General features: G+C 39.8%; 2 protein-coding genes across 4 annotated transcripts; one reads left to right on the forward strand and one right to left on the reverse strand.

Annotated features, from left to right (window-relative positions):
• Positions 1-158: 158 nt before the first annotated feature.
• Positions 159-9237, reverse strand: LOC123881064. Of its 2 annotated transcripts, none has more exons than XM_045929625.1 (6): positions 8762-9237; positions 7482-7715; positions 6736-6849; positions 3258-3600; positions 2530-2653; positions 159-2108 (listed from the first exon to the last, which is right to left on the reverse strand). In XM_045929625.1, exons 1-6 carry the CDS (start codon positions 8897-8899, stop codon positions 1952-1954), a joined length of 1110 nt encoding a protein of 369 aa, XP_045785581.1. In that variant the 5' UTR covers positions 8900-9237; the 3' UTR covers positions 159-1951. The 2 variants fall into 2 exon arrangements, with proteins under 2 accessions (XP_045785581.1, XP_045785580.1); XM_045929624.1 differs by having other exon boundaries at positions 7482-7730.
• Positions 9238-9960: 723 nt separating this feature from the next.
• Positions 9961-16182, forward strand: LOC123881061 (protein CNPPD1). 2 transcript variants are annotated; one of them, XR_006799401.1, is made up of 6 exons: positions 9961-10164; positions 11070-11166; positions 11879-12084; positions 12570-12698; positions 13147-15331; positions 15429-16182. XR_006799401.1 is itself a non-coding variant. In XM_045929619.1 (5 exons), the coding sequence occupies exons 1-5, from the start codon at positions 10114-10116 to the stop codon at positions 13867-13869; spliced, it is 1206 nt and encodes a 401-aa protein (XP_045785575.1). In that variant the 5' UTR covers positions 9961-10113; the 3' UTR covers positions 13870-16182. The 2 variants fall into 2 exon arrangements, 1 of the variants encoding a protein (XP_045785575.1); XM_045929619.1 differs by having other exon boundaries at positions 13147-16182.
• Positions 16183-16190: the final 8 nt, after the last annotated feature.

Raw genomic sequence — 16190 nt, forward strand, 5'->3', positions numbered from 1 at the left:
TAAGCAAATACTAATTTCACACACAATACTGATTCACTTCAATAACCACACACATAACAAAATATCACAACATAATAATCAGTATTGACAAAATCAGTTTAAATTAAACATAATAAATTAACTGTACATACATGTTTAGAATCTAATTGTGATATATCTATAATTATTCATTAATTATGCTATAAATTAATACAAATGCTACAGTATTTTGAAAGATTTGTGGAAAAATTATGGCTGCATCTTAGTCTCACCAGACATCATCATCGATCCAATATCTGCAGCATGCGACAGGAAATGTTGCATATCGAACTTTAGAAAGAGATAACGTAGGTTTTGTAGAGCATTGTCTCTGTCGTTGAGACCAACAAAAGTCGAAAAGTCACATGAGCACAAAGCAGAAATCTCTTTCTAGCGAAGTTCGATATACAATAGTTCCTTCAGAGGCGAAAGCGTCACAGAAGCTCCGGTTTCTCTACATCTCATCGTTGGACGTCCGAGCGCCTCGATGGAAGCCAAAGCTGTTAAAATCCGAAGGTTCGTGACAAGAAGCGATATAGCATTTAATGCGCATGAAGTAACAATGACAGCACCATCTGTCAACTGTCATTTCAAAAGTACGATTAACACGCGTTATAGCTGGCGATAGTGATGCTTGCCGCGACAAATATGGATATTTATGAATTCAACTTTACCTACCATATCCACAACGCTGGTATGTTCTTTAGAAAGTTGTGCAAAGCATTAAATATCACTAGCTATTGAAGAACCAACGAAAGATTTCGTTTTTGACGTTTCATTATTATCATACTATTATTATTTATAATAGACTGAGCAACTTTCGCTGATACGTCTGTATCAGAAATGCATCAAGTTTTCCAAATGTTTGCGATTTATCAAAGTACCATGCGCGAGAGAGCACACAGCATTATTTTGTAACTGACAGATGTCAAAAACGTAATCTCTCTTTGGCTCTGTTATAAGACATGAATATCTATTTAGTATTTACCTTTCGTATCCACTGACAGTAGACTTCGTGTGTATTGATAAAAAATTTACATTTAACCGATGATATTAGACTCTCAAAGGTTCATAAAATATGCACTATTTCAATGCTTAACTGTTTCTGAAAAAGAACCCTCATAACACTACCGGCACAGCCTATAGAGATACTTTACACAGTCGGCCTATACAGAGCCAAAGCTACAGGTCACAGGGACGAGGCGGGGGAGGGATATCCGACCAGCAGAACTAATGACTTTGATTAGTTGGATATGTAGGTGCTACCGTAAAGCCGACTCGTCTCCAAACATCGCCTTTTTACCCTGCTGTAAACCAACCCTCCCTTTCATCCATCCTTTGTCTTTGTGACTACTCATGTCTCGGGAGACCCCCAGAATAATACTAAAGGCTAAAAATTACATTTTTGACACCTATTTCCTTATGAAACTTCAGATGTCACAAGTTACTTTTCGCGCACATTTACGGATTCCCCCCATTCACACAGACATATCAGACGCTTTGCGGGAACTGATTTATGTAGGATCCGATTTAGTGGCAACAAGTATTTCAATGCACACGTTCACACAACCATACCATTGCATGATCCGGCGAAAAATAGGATCTTACTAAAGGTATCCGATTTTGCAACTACAAATAGATCCGGTCGTACTTAATAATGCAGGATCCAATTTAGTGGTAACAGTATTTCAATACGTGTGCTCACACACGCTGGGGTCAAAAATCCCGCAAAAGGACCGCAGTATCTTAAAAAAATGACATCTGTGTGAACATACTATCCAGTTTTGCAGGATACGTCAAAAAGTAGATCCGACAAAACTTGAGGCCGTGTGAACTCGCCGTGAGAGAATCAGGCTTTTAACAGTTCGAGAACCAGTATTTTCTTAACACGTGTAACTGTAAAAGGTGAAAGATTAAGTAGGGGCGCGGTCGGTTAAGTGACGGGGACGGCGACGGGGGGCCCGTGCGGGGTGACGACTCGCTCGGTGCGTTCCTCGTCCGTGGCGTTCTGCTGCAAACTCGCGAACAGCGCCTTGGCGGCGCCCGCTCCCACCTTCCTCCACCCTCCTTTCGCGCCTCGCACCGCGTACCTTGAATAAACAAAAACTTTATAAGCTTTTCAAGTGAAAACTTCTTCAGTACCATTGTGAGCAGCCCACATAAAAACTTGATGTTTAATCATCATCCTCCCCCTCCCCTTTCCCCCTGTTGCGTCACGTCCAGTTAATTAAACGTTTAATTAAGTTAGTTGTCGTGGTTTTTCTTCATTACCACGTGTTGTGGTTGGAAAGGATGATGATCACGAATTTCGCTTTGTGGCCTTTCTGCGTGTTGCCACAAAGTGTTGTGAGCTATTTTATCGCTTAATGAGCGTTTTCGAGCGTAACAGAAACATTGCACGCCAGTCCTTCATAGAACGAGTAGGTATTAGTGTACATGCGCGCAAGTATCCAAGCTCGTGCCTCGAGAACCATGTCGTTTACTATACTTCAGTTAAATGTACGTATATACCTTGACTCCTCATACCCGGACCGCACTCCCAGGATGATGCTGAGCGCGGAAGCGTCCTGGCCGTGGCAGCCCGAGTACCGGTACTGAGGCTTCTTGTCGAAGCGGCAGCCGCCTGACTGCGCGCCTGCAACACGAACATGTAGTTGAGAGACGTGTGGCTTAAGGGTCTAGTTGTGTATCTTATTCCACAGACACGTACGAAGCGATTTGCCTCCTTGTTTTAATTTGAACTGCTATAAGGAACGCCTTTCCAGCACCACTTTTCTTCTCTAATTTTAACATGGATAACTTCGAGTCAAAAGTGAATAGGCATTTTCTAGGTAAGCACGCTTTATCTTAGACTATATCATCACTTGCTTGCTGCTGTTGGCAAGTCTGATTGCAATCAAACGCTAGTCTATAAATTAAAAAAACAAGCTTATCTAGAGATTAGAGCAGTGGTTAAAATGTCAGTCTCCTATTCAGGGAGTCGGGGCTTCATCCCGGGCACGCACCTCTAGCTTTTAGAGTTTTATGCGTTATCAGCAATTAAGTATCACTTGCTTTAACGATGAAGAAATATGTCGTGAGGGAACGTATTCTTCTGAGTGTTATCCATAATATTTTCAAAGATGTGTAAATTGTGAAGTCGGCAAATCCGCACTTGCCAGCATGGTACACTATGGCCAAACCCTTCTCATTCAGAGAGGAGACCTGTGCTCAGATGTGAGCTGGCAATGGGTTGATACCTATAGGCATGATGCAATCCAGCGTGAGCGCGCACTGTATCCACTGTCGCATGACGTCAGCGACGGGCGGGCGCGCCGCGACCAGCAAGCGCGACACGTCGAGCATCTGCACGAACAGGAAGTCGTCCGTGTTCGCGTGGAAGTAGTGGAACATGCGCGGGTGGGTGAGCGACGTGACGGCCGCGTGGCGCAGCCAGCCCAGCACGCCCAGCGAGTCCCCCGCGCCGGTCGCGCCGCCAGCGCTGGACACGCGCTCCCACAGCGCCGCCAGCTCGCCGGCCGAGCCGGTCCAGCGCTGCGTCGTCTCGCAGTAGATGACCCCGCCCACCCGGCTGAGCGCGTGCTGTCCACACAAATTACATACATAAACCATTCGTAATTTAAAAACACGGGGGTCTACTAAACAAAACGAACGAAAAAGTAAACAATTGAAGAAATTTTTTCACAATACAAACTGGCGCCATATGAACGCCATATTGAATTTTTTCAAAAAAATTATAGCCAGCATCACTCTGGATGATTTAAGGATTCTAATGATATCCCATATATCCAGATTCGTTTCAGGCATTTAGGAGTTCAAAAAACAAAGTCTCATTCTAAAGGTTGATGTACAATATTTGGTGCCGGCTACTATACCATGCTTACACTGTGACAATATTGTAACAAAATGTGACCATGACCGTAGTGATTCAAAGTAGTATGACCTCGCACCTCGATCACCTACGCACGTTTACGGTTATGACATACAATGACATGAGTGATGATTGTACATGTTTATTTTAATTCCATCCGCCTCAGTTCAAACAGATGAATGACGATTGGGTATAATTAGACCAGAACAGTTTTTATTTATCCTAATAATGAAAACTGAACACTTTTTTTCCCGTGACTATTCAAGATCACCTAGTCTTTCCCGACTTGTCTATCCGCGTGCCGCCAAGCGATTGAGTTCCGGTATGATGCCGTGTGATGCCGTGTAGAAATCAAAGTTGCCATACTCTTTCCAGGTTAGCCTGCTTCCATCTTAGACTGCATCATTAATCACCTACCACAACTGAGATTGCAGTCAAGGGCTAACTTGTATCGGAACAAAAATAAAAAAAGTTGAACACGGTGTACCACCATTTTGAACTATCACAGCATTGCAGAGACCAACGTGGACATGTGTGTTTGTAATGCTGATTTGATTATGTATAGGGCTACTTCCCATTGACCTTTTTACCAATTTGCCAGTGACAGCTTCTCAAGGTTTTAAAATTTGCTTTTCGAATCGGTGGTATAACATCATCATTCAGCGCCGAAAACTCTCCTGTGTCACATTGAAATAGCAAGCGATGTACGAGTGTGTGTGTGGATAAGCCGCAGTGGATGACGAAAGCTAAACGCCTTTTGGGCAAGGCAATTTGCCGCAGCGGCGCCGCTAAAGATCAAAGATGCTACATAATGTAGTAGTCACATCGGTCGGCGGTAAAACTGACTCACGATAAGTTCAATAAACTACTTCAATGACCAAATTGTTCAAGGGGAATCGATAAAAATGTCATTAATGTGTTAGGGTGCTTCAGATCTTTATCTGGCCATTGACGTTGAACCTGATGTCTTTATCCAAACAAGAGTATCTGCATCTTTTTCTTCTTAATTTACTTTAAAAAGTCAAAAAATTTAAAATTTTAGTGCTACTCTGCAAAAAAACCGGCCAAGTGCGAGTCAGACTCGCGCACCGAGGGTTCCGCACTCGGGTATTTTTCCGACATTTTGCACGTAAAATCAAAAACTATTTTGCATAAAAATAAATAAAAATCTATTTTAGAATGTACAAGTAAAGCTCTTTCATATGATACCCCACTTGGTATAGTTATCTTACTTTGAACATTAAAAAACATTTTAATTTTTTTTCTATGATGTAACTACAAATTCACGGTTTTCAGATTTATTCCTTTACTTGTGCTATAAGACCTACCTCCCTGCCAAACATGATCTAGGTCAATGGGAAGTACCCTATAGGTTTTCTTGACAGACACGACGGACGGATAAACGGATGGACAGACTGACGGACAATAAAGTAATCCTATAAGGGTTCCGTTTTTCCTTTTGATGTACGGAACCCTAAAAATACTATGCACAAGACTGGCACCTAAATTCAAGTTTTGATAGTTTTCATTAAGTTTCTCTGTCCTTTTCTTTTTACATTGGTAAGCAAAAGATGCGAATACTCTAAAATTTTGTTGCCATTAGAATCAATATCACTAAAAAACCACTAAGCGCGCGATCGCCTGTTCAGCTATGCTTTTCTTACTATATTGGTAAGAAAAAGATGCTAATATAAAATTTTGTTGACATCAGAATTAGTATCATTAAATATCGATTAGGCGCGCGATCGCCCGCTCAGAAGTGATACCATCAGCTTTCATGTGACTAATGATAGCTTATCTAGGCCAGGCTTCATAAACTCAAACTTTGGCCAGGCAGCAATACCTTCACCTATGATATGTACTAGCTGATGCCAGCGTGGATTAGGGTTTTAAAAATCCCATGGGAACTGTTTACACACACACACACACACACACACACACACACACACACACACACACACACACACACACACACACACAAACACACATATTAATTTAACATTGCATGCACTGATTTTTAATACATATTGTTATAAATTGTTCTTTTTCCTTTCAAGTAACAAATTTTTGTAAATCTGGAGGTGGGCGTTAACAACTGCAACACAGTTTTGAAACTAATGCAGTTGTTATCGTACTTTACTGTTAAGGATTTGTAAAGAGCTCTAAATAAAGATTTTTCATTTTTATTATCTGAGATAAAAAGTACTGTCATTCTCCAACTCTTCAATTATATCCATACATTTACGATCGAGCTGTTGCTTCATTGCGACGTGATTGAAGGACAAACCAACACTTTCGCATTTATAACAAGGGTACTAGTGATATTTCAGTGCCGAGCCCACGTCTTATCTGGCCAATGGTTATCGATTAGGCGCGGGATCGCCTGTTCAGACGTGATAGCATCGGCTTTCGTGTCACTAATGATAGCTTATCTAGGCCAGCTTTTACAAAAAATTTAGGTAGCAATATCCGTACCTACTACAAGTATATTATGTAATAATTAGTAGTAATAGTATAAAGCTTTATTGCAACTAAACACAGAAAAAAGTTAATAGCAAACTTTTAGAAAACATCCGTTTCTCTAAATTCGTTTTTCTGGTGATAGCTTAAAAACTTCTTTTAGTAAATAACTGCTTTTTAGAAAAAGATTGGCAGTATGGTAGTCTAGAACTACATAATCTCATACAATCATATCTAAAGCCAAGAATTGCGTGAACAGTAAGTATGCTTCAATTTGAAGGAGGCCTGAATTACGATAAAATAAATGCAGCTATCTTAAACCAATGCACGTCAAAGATAAGTAAGCCATAATGACACCAATCAAATGGGTTTATTATCTTCCTCACCTGAATGATGAGCGGCCGATACGCGGAGATGCTCTCGTCGCTCACGTGCGAGGGGAACAGCTCCAGGTCGAAGTCCACCACGGCGCACTTCGATGAGTTGCAGTAGCTTGACACCTGCAAGTTGCCACTATAGATATAAAAAGCAATCCATTTTAACATAAAGTTTGTGTGTGTATTCACCCGTCTGTTACCTTATCACAGTTCATCCACTTAACAGATGCTAAGCTTACTTCCAGGAGATAGACATAGGTTACTTCATATCTCAGAAAATGAAATAATTCCTACAGGAATTAGTGCCTCTGTACTCCTACATTGTCGAAATTTCATGGACTCATACAAAGGGTTCCTCTTTTCTAATACAAATAGTTAAAATAATGTTTGTTACCCTCAAAAGAAGAGTATATAGGCACCTCCTAGGTAGACGCACTCCACTTTAGGCTGCATCATCACAAACTATTTGAAGTGATTGCAGTCAGCCTGTGGACTTCCACTGATGGACATAGGCCTTCCTTAAGTGTGCCAGCACAGCCAGTCCTCAGCCTACTTCACCCAGTTGCTTCCAAACAGCCTCTTTATATTGTAACAAACTACACATTTAGCCTTGAATTGACATATTATGAATTGAGATAGTCTTAATGTTAGTTAAACACCATAAAAGAGCTCTCTCTAACCTGTAGATTTTTTATTACTCAAAATTACAAAAAATACAATTATTACACATAACTGTTGAATGAAAGTGCACTTACCATAGCCAGGGAATAGGGCTTCAATCCTAAGTTATAGACAAGCACAGTGTAGGGCAGGCGGGCGGCGGCGCGCACAAACGCGACCACTAGCGCATGCTCGTCATTCCTCGCGTGTGTTACGAGCACGGGCACTGTGGTGTTGTGCCACGCCTCCGTCTGCCCCTCCAGCCCCACCAGCCGCAGATAGCGCTCCTCCTGCACCAGGTGCTGCTCTTCCTCATCACGGAGCTGCTCCTGGGACAGAGAAACCTGTTTTGTTGTGATTTTATGTTAATATTTGATATTTAATAAACACTACCTTATCCTACAAGTGCCAAAGCCTCATACTTAGTAAAATCTATACTAATATTATAAATGTGGAAAGTTACTGTGTCTTTTGTTTTGTTTGTTGGTAAAATAAGCTTATGTTGTCTATGCCTTCGGTCAAGATCAGTTTAGTGGCAAGAAATTAAAATTATATGAATGAAGAAAGTATAAAAAGGTTACAGGCAGACAGACACACTTTTGTATCTTTTATATGACTACTAGCTGACGCCCGCGACTTCGTCCGCGTGGGTTTAGGTTTTTCGAAATCCCGTGGGAACTCTTTGGTTTTCCGGGATAAAAAGTAGCCTATGTGCTAATCCAGGATATTATCTATCTCCATTCCGAATTTCAGCCAAATTCGTCCAGTAGTTTTTGCGTGAAGGAGTAACAAACATACACACACACACACACATACAAACTTTCGCCTTTATAATATTAGTGTGATAGTGTGATATGGATTAAAGTCTATTGTTCATGTCTACCCAGAATTCTTTATTTTCCCAGCTAAACTACTAAACCAATTTAGATGAAATAATAATTAATTAGCTCAATGTTAAATCATTGAGCTAATTTTCTAGAGAAAGGCATATTATGATACTTTTTTATAAAAGAAAACATCTGAGATCTACAGGAAACAGAATTTTTATGTAAACTTTGCTGCCTGACCTCCAGCTCACTGGCCCAACTATCTTAAAACGTTAGCGGGAAGTGAGTGGAAGGCCATGTGTAGTGGGGTGCTTTCCAAAAGGCCTATGCCCAGCAAGGGACACATACGAACTGAAGGATGGAGCTTTATCTAATTTCAAGAAATTTCTACAAATAGTGATTTTAAAGAGATGAGCTTTTATAGCTTGGGAACAATATAAAACTTATGCAAGTGATCTTTAAATTTGTATCTAAGCTTAATTTAGTTACATAAGCCTATATCAAGTTTTTTGTTCTATAGTATATTGACATGCCAATGAGGCAAGTACCTGAAAATCCTTGATATGCTGATGGGTTTGTGTGACAATACTTTGGAACGATTGTGGCGGCTGTGAGTGGAAGATTATCAGGAATAGACTTATTGCAAACACTGACGTAGAAAACAGCAAGAAGCTTTTAGTTTTCATGTTGATTACATTATCACCACAGTTTATATGAGTACTTTTATCATACTTTTATTTTAAAAGTCACATTTCCTACATCTATCTTTGTTCAAGTTTGAAAATTATAACAAATCAATAACACTGACAGAAGCCTACACACACCCAAAAAAACTTATGTAAATGATTCAAACTTTAGTCGGCTTGATTTACAGACGTTAGCAGAACTTTATATTCTTTTAAAATAATTTATAGAACGCCCAAGGCCAATATTAATATAATATTTTAATCCGAAACATTACAGAACATTCGCTTTTCTTCCAAACATCAAATCAAAATCAAAATTTTTGGCAAGAGAGTAGAGACCCATCAACTATCAATATGACAATTGACAACCATAGTTGACACCTGACAAGACGTGACCATAGATAATACTAAGCTAGTGAAGTGTAAATACAGTAGATACGGATAACATTAATGTAGTAGCGAAGATTTTTAGGATGCCATTGTAAATATTTTACGTAATTACTTTTGTGAAAATGATGAAAATGATGAGGTAAAATGATTTTGAATTATTGATATTTTGCCCCAGTTTCTGGAGCCACAATCACGATTCACGATAGTGATAACTAGATAGTTTCCCTCTTGTAAATAACTACAAACTTGACATTGGTTAACCTATGTAAAGCCAGACCATAGACGAGAGAGAAAAAAAAGAAAAAATATTATGAACAGACCAATAACCAATCATATGTCATGCATGTCTTGCCAAATCAATGTCAAAGTGGGACCACAGACCACAAATCCGGAGAGTGGGACTTCGTCTGTAGTGGCGTTTGCTGGCGCGCGTGTTGTGACTTCTTGGAGTGTTTTTTGTTAGAAGTGGCCGGTTTTTGTGTACTGCTGGTGTTTATTGGTGGTGGAACTGACTGGGAAGCGCTCTAAAGGGGCGCCGCATGTATGTCGGCGGGCGCCGGCACGGACGAAGCTCAAACTTATACATATAGTTTCCATAAACTTGTAAATAACTGCAAACTTGACATTGGCTAATCAGTGTAAACCCAGACGAGAGAAAAAAAATGTCAAAGTCAAATTCGTCAAATTCAAATTCACCTTTAGATTGATGACTGTGTGCGTGCGTTTTTAAAATAAAATCACTTTTTGCACTACAAATTCCTAATTTACATAGTACACGCACATATGTTTTGGGTTTCTTCAAAGAAAGTGATTTCTAAAATATAATGTCCAATATATCGAAACGAAGAAAGGACGGCTCAAGAGCCAAGATCAAGGTATACAAAAGAGGTCATGTTATGCACAACGTAGCAAAGTGCTAAGCGTATGAAATCTGAACAGAAATTATGTGAATTATACATAACGGGGCTACTTTCTATAATTTAAAAGTAATTTCGATTTGCATAATAAATAGTCCACACTTCGTGAGGGTCGTAGGAAAATGTACGGCATATTAAGCTGCGATAACAATGTGATTGGTGATAAACAACTAAGTATCTACAATAATTATTTTAACATTGAACTTTATTGTGCTTGTTTTTGACTTAGTCAATGCAGACCGCATGGAAACTATACCTATTAATTGAATGTTCAACTGAGCTCCCACTAAACTTTCATACCTAGGTCATCTTAGAATACAGGTGTTTTTGAGTATGACTCATCTTAAAAAATAATATTTATACTGTTGAGTAAAATACATATTATACTATGAACATGGTATTTTTAACTTGTAATTAATAGTTTATCTGTGATTTTTCTTAAATTTACACATTTTCCCTTAAATATAATGAACTGTTTTGCATTACTTATAGCTTGCACAGTCGTCCTTGTACTTTTTGTCTGACAAAGTAGATGCTTACAGCTGCATCGAATAATGCATAGGAGGTATTAAAAGTACCCTGTACATAAAGTCCCCAAAATAGCCTACATCAACAGACCAGATGATAGGTACAAAAATACATCCTCGAAAAAAATTGTGCTGAGTGCTTGAGTTTGTTCACTTCTGGGGAACAAATGATCTCACAATGTGTGTGTGAGTCCTTGGCAAGTTCTCTACGGACATTTTATGTATGCTTTGGGATTTTTGTCCTCCACAGACAAAAGTCCCTCAACAAGAAGCCTAAAAAAGGTACTTAGGAAAGCATCTTCTGAATTTTGTCAACCTACTGATTTATTTGTACAGACTATGGGTGATCACAAGGAGTTTCTAAAGAGAATCACCAAGACCTTGTATTACGGAGAGCTTCCCACTCTGCCCTGCCTGAGTCTCCCTGTCACTGGTATGTTATCTCTTACTTAATAGAGATAAGAATTTTTCATAGCATAAAAGACTGAATTTGGTATTAAAAGACTGAATTTTTTCATAGCATAAAAGACTGACTGAAATGGTATTAAGTGAGTCTTGGAATCGAAAGGGATAGAGAAAAAAGAAGGCCTCTGGTTTGATTTGACATACATAAGTTGCAAGATTTAAAACAAAAAGGAGGCTACCATTTTAATAGTATTGTCACTTACCATCAAGTGAGGACAGTTAACGGCTAACCTGTCATTTAATAAAAAACTGGTTGTGCATATTGCACATTGATTGTGAACTAGCAACATGTCCTACCTAAAAAATTATAATGATTTCATACACTGCAGTCTCAGTTGAGTTTATCTTATATAGCTGTGCTAGATTAGCCTTCTCAGTCTTGGTTGAAGTAGTGAAGTGTACCGATCAGCATGACACATTTGCATGCATATGCTGGCACTATTGAGTGGGCTTATATACACACTAAAATGCATGTGTATGCACTACAACAAATATAGATAAAGGACTGTATGAAATAAAACATTAATTGTATCATTCTCCTTACTGATGTAAAGTAGTTTCACTTCAAAAATAAATCCAAAACGCGTCCCATCTTAGACCACATCATCACTTTCCATCAGGTGTGATTGTGGTCAAGCGCTTGCCTATAGTGAATAAAAAGAAAAAAAAATCTATTACAGAGATCTCGTGTGCGGCGTGGTCGGAGGCGCAGCGTGGGCGCTCGCTGCGGCGCCTGCACGCGGACGCGGCGGCGCGCGTCGCGCGCTCGGCGTGCGTGTCGCCGTGCGCGCTCGTGCTGGCCATCCTGTACCTCGAGCGCTTGAAGCGCTGCAACGCCGACTACCTCTGCGCCACCTCCCCTGCTGATCTCTTTCTTGTTTCTTTGGTGAGTAAGGGGCAATGCACTCCTGTAGGGTGAAGTAGAGCCAAGATGAAGCAGCTTTGTTTAACACGACCGAGAGTCAGCTTTAGTCACTTGTCATACAGTCTAAATTGGTATAAAGGAATGAAAGTAGGCAACATTGTTTCTAATCCGAACCACTCAGATATGGAACACCCTTCCCGCAACAGTTTCCCCGTCCACTTTTAATATGGGTACCTTCAAGTTAAGAGTGAATAGGCAACTTCTAGGCAAGCGCGCTCCATCTTAGGCTGCACCATCACTTGCTAGCAGGTCTGATTGCAGCCAAGCGCTAGTCTGTAAACTAAAAAAAACCAAAGCAAAGGATGTGTGACGCTGTCACCGCCTGCTGCACCTTGACACTATTCTACTATGCAGAAATGCACATCATGCTGGTATCAAATATTCTCAAGTCGAATGACGTCATCATTGCAAGCCTCGCTTTTCACATGTAACCATTAATTTTGCAGATGGTAAGTAATAAGTTCCTGCAGGACGATGGGGAGGATGATGAAGTGATCTGCTCGGAGTGGGCCGCCTCCGGGGGTCTAGACCTGGCTCAGCTCAAGAAACTAGAAGTGGAATTCCTTAATGCTATAGTAAGATGAATCATTTACGCTATTAGACTAGGCTGAGAGCTTTCTGCATGTTTACTACTAAAGTTGATTTTTTGTGGGATTTAGGATTTTGTACTAGTTAAATTTTAAATTAGAATTTAGAAGTCTCAATAGCTCAACAGTTAAAGCACCAGACTGAAATGCGAAAGGTCGGCGGTACGAACCCCACTCGTTGCACCATTGTCGTACCTACTCCTAGCACAAGGTTTACGCTTCGTTTGAGGGGAAAGTTTCTCATGATAGCTAATATTAAAAAAAAAATTAAATGAGTCCCTTAATGCCTTTATGATTGATGGATATGTGAACTTTACTAGTCTAGACTCTGGACAACTTTGTTTTTTATGAACCAACCAGAAAAACATGAGAAACTGTTATGTGTAATTGATAAAAATCTAAGATACTGAGTTGACCAAAGAATTTAATTTTTCAGGATTGGAATGTATTTGTGAGTGACAAATCATTCGAGGCAGGCCTGCAGTGGCTGGAGCGACAAGTCGCGCTGCGTCAGGCGCAGTCGCGGGGATTCTTCACGTACACCGACCTCACGGCGACTTGCGACGCGGCGCTAGTCGCCGCTATAGCTCGAGACGCGATACTCGGACTGACCGCGATAGTTGCGCTACTCACGTCAGCCGCGGTGTTGCTGCTAGCTCACAGCGTCGCCAAAGCGACTATACCTTCTAACATTTCCACATCAACCCCCCTCGAAACCCCCCAAATCCCTTCACCCCTTCCCAATGCTACTGCGGAAACACAAACCTATGATACTCTCTATGGTTTCAATGAAGACCCATTACCGACCGGTTTCGATTGCTGCAACCAATGGTCGAAGTACCAGGAGACCACAGAAACGAAGAGGAATTGGTTTGATGCCCTCGTTCTTTATGACTGGAAATCCTTCGAGCCGTGGTGGTCGAAAACCTCTGTCATGAACTGGTTGTACCAAAGTTCGTTGATAACACCGATGCAAAGATGGCTAGAAAAGATTAACTTGTATGCAGAATTTTTGTCTAAAGAGGTTCATATCAGTAGTTTACCGCAAAGACAGGACGGTTGTGGAAGCGGCGCTAGATTCAGTGAGAGAAGATGCGTCCGCCAGTGGCTTAATCTTAGTAAACTGAGCGTTTTCGTGGCGTCCGTGTCTGATCGATAGAACACTTTTCTATGAAGTCTTTACCAGGAATTAGCGGAGATAAACGCAAAAAGAAAAAAATGCAGTTTCTAATGGTTGTTGATATCTTTAATAAGCGCTCAAGCGATAAGCAATGATACTTGAATCGATTAGTGTCTTTTAAATAGTGTTACGAGTTACGACCGAATACTGAAATACCAATTTGATTAAATTGTGCCAACTTAGTGCTTTAGGTACCAAACCTAGTACATTTGTGATAGGTATTGTCGTACTTAAAATTCGACTTTGGTGCCTAGTGTGAAGCAAAAAATTCTACCAAACATGTTTATTCCTGTTAATTTCTAGGAATGCATGAGTTTTTTTGCTAAAATTTTTCGTGACTTAACGCGGCACCTTATAACAAGCGTAGTTTTATTTGATTTTCAACCGATTTTTTAACAAATAGACAATTGCTAATTTCCATGATTCAGTATGGTTCAATTCCTCATAAAATCAGTAATTTTATTTTCAAATATTTAGTATTAGTTAATTTTATTTTCAATCATTTGAGGTTGGTGGTGCATTTTTTGGAAAGAAGCAGTTCACAACACTGATTTAATTGTTAAAACCATCTCATGCATTGCATCAATGTAGATTTCCAACAAAATGTGAACAAGCAGACAGTTTTTGTATTTGGTGGTAAGGCGATAACATTTGTGTCCAATGTCTATCTATAGTTGTTGCAATTAAAATTGGATTTGGTGACGTCACCAATGAAAGAAAAAAATGTATAAATAATAGTAATTTTACAAGAACTTTATATCAATTGAACATTTAGGCGTTTACAAAAAAATTGCACACTGCTTAGTTATTATTTAATTGTACATCTATGGCCGCAATTACACCTGTAGGTTTACTCACGTAAGTAACTTACAGGACTAACTTCTGACAAAACTGATGTATTTATTTATCTTAGTTGTCAATTAATTACGTAAGCTCCTTACACGAGCAAAACTTAAAGGTGTATCGCAGTCTACGTGTATAAGGGTAAGCCCGCACTGCGAAATTTCACCGCGCGATATTTTCCGCAGAATCCTATAACATGAAAAATTTACGAAACCATTCGCACGTATTTTTTCGCGAATGCGTGCGACTTCTAACAATTAAAATTCGCAGTACAGGCTACTAGCTTACCTTTAGTAGTGTGTAAATTTTTATTAAGCCTGCAATCCACTTTCGGAGCAGAGATGTGTTCGGCAGATCTGTCAGATCATTGATAGATGACGAAAACATTATCACGTCATCTAGAATACTTGTCGTGAAAAGATTGTCATGTCATCTATTAGTAATCTGATTGGTCTGCTGAACACTTCTGCACTCATCTCTACTTTGGTGTATGGAATGTAAGGAGTACAATCTCCATGTATAAAAAGTACCCCTTAAATGTGCTAAATAAGGGTGGCGCTACAGTAGCCAGAACAAACTACATAACTAACAGCTGCAGGTGCTGGGAAAGTAGACCGATCTCCAGTTGGATACTAATATCTGTAATTCGAGAGATCAAAGCGACGGCGAGACTGTACGTACGGTAACAGCTGCAGCTGTTGGAAAAGTAGACCGATCTCGGGTTGCATAAATTGTTGAAGTATGGTGGAAACTTGACTGTCAGTAACTACTCCAGTCACTAAAAATATTTATTCTAACTACATACTACATTAAATTTTGTAACTCAGCATATCACTTTGTTAACAATTGCTACATTCATACCACTACCCCTGCCGACGCTAATGCCATTTTATAGGGGTTTTTAACAATTTTTTACTGTTTATAGCTGGACACTTTTTCCCCATAAGAGATTGTGCTCCTTACCTATACACTTCATACTTTGGTGGTTGGGCCAAAGCTCCTAGCTTGCAGTTGAGGGACTGTTATCTGCACAGGACAGAGTCTGTAGTCTTTTACAAAGTAAATTACTCAATCGCCGTCTTATTAGGATAAGATCTATAGAGCGCACTTTGAATTTGCTCAAGACTAATGATAGTTAAAAAGAGACAGCGCTATATCACTGGCATAAATCTATCTCGTTTTGAATGAAACTTAAGTCTGGGCAAAGTCAAAGTATGCTCTACAGATTTCAGCCTTAGTGCATGCTGTGCGTTATATGATGCAGTTCTAATGAAAGCAGTGAACAATTTAAATGTCCTCCACAGACAACAATCCGTCGTCTGCACAGGCCCTCAGGCCTTCATACTTTAACATCTTGTCGAAAAAACTAAACTTGTAATTGTTGTGAAACTCTGTACTATGTATATATTTTTGTACGTGCGTGAAATTATTAAATAAAAGGGATTTTCTTAAATATT

This window comes from Maniola jurtina, chromosome 3 (assembly GCF_905333055.1).
Source record: "Maniola jurtina chromosome 3, ilManJurt1.1, whole genome shotgun sequence".
Classification (NCBI taxonomy): domain Eukaryota; kingdom Metazoa; phylum Arthropoda; class Insecta; order Lepidoptera; family Nymphalidae; genus Maniola; species Maniola jurtina.

Bases quoted from the DNA above. Each gene is read 5' to 3' on its own strand.
- LOC123881064 (XM_045929624.1), bottom strand. From the start codon at position 8,899: ATGAAAACTAAAAGCTTCTTGCTGTTTTCTACGTCAGTGTTTGCAATA. The intron at 3,601-6,735 runs GTGAGGAAGATA...TTGTGTGGACAG, and splicing joins ATCGGCCGCTCATCATTCAG to CACGCGCTCAGCCGGGTGGG. The intron at 2,654-3,257 runs GTATCAACCCAT...TTCGTGTTGCAG, and splicing joins GGATTGCATCATGCCTATAG to GCGCGCAGTCAGGCGGCTGC.
- LOC123881061 (XM_045929619.1), top strand. From the start codon at position 10,114: ATGTCCAATATATCGAAACGAAGAAAGGACGGCTCAAGAGCCAAGATC. The intron at 11,167-11,878 runs GTATGTTATCTC...AATCTATTACAG, and splicing joins CCTGAGTCTCCCTGTCACTG to AGATCTCGTGTGCGGCGTGG. The intron at 12,699-13,146 runs GTAAGATGAATC...TTAATTTTTCAG, and splicing joins TGGAATTCCTTAATGCTATA to GATTGGAATGTATTTGTGAG.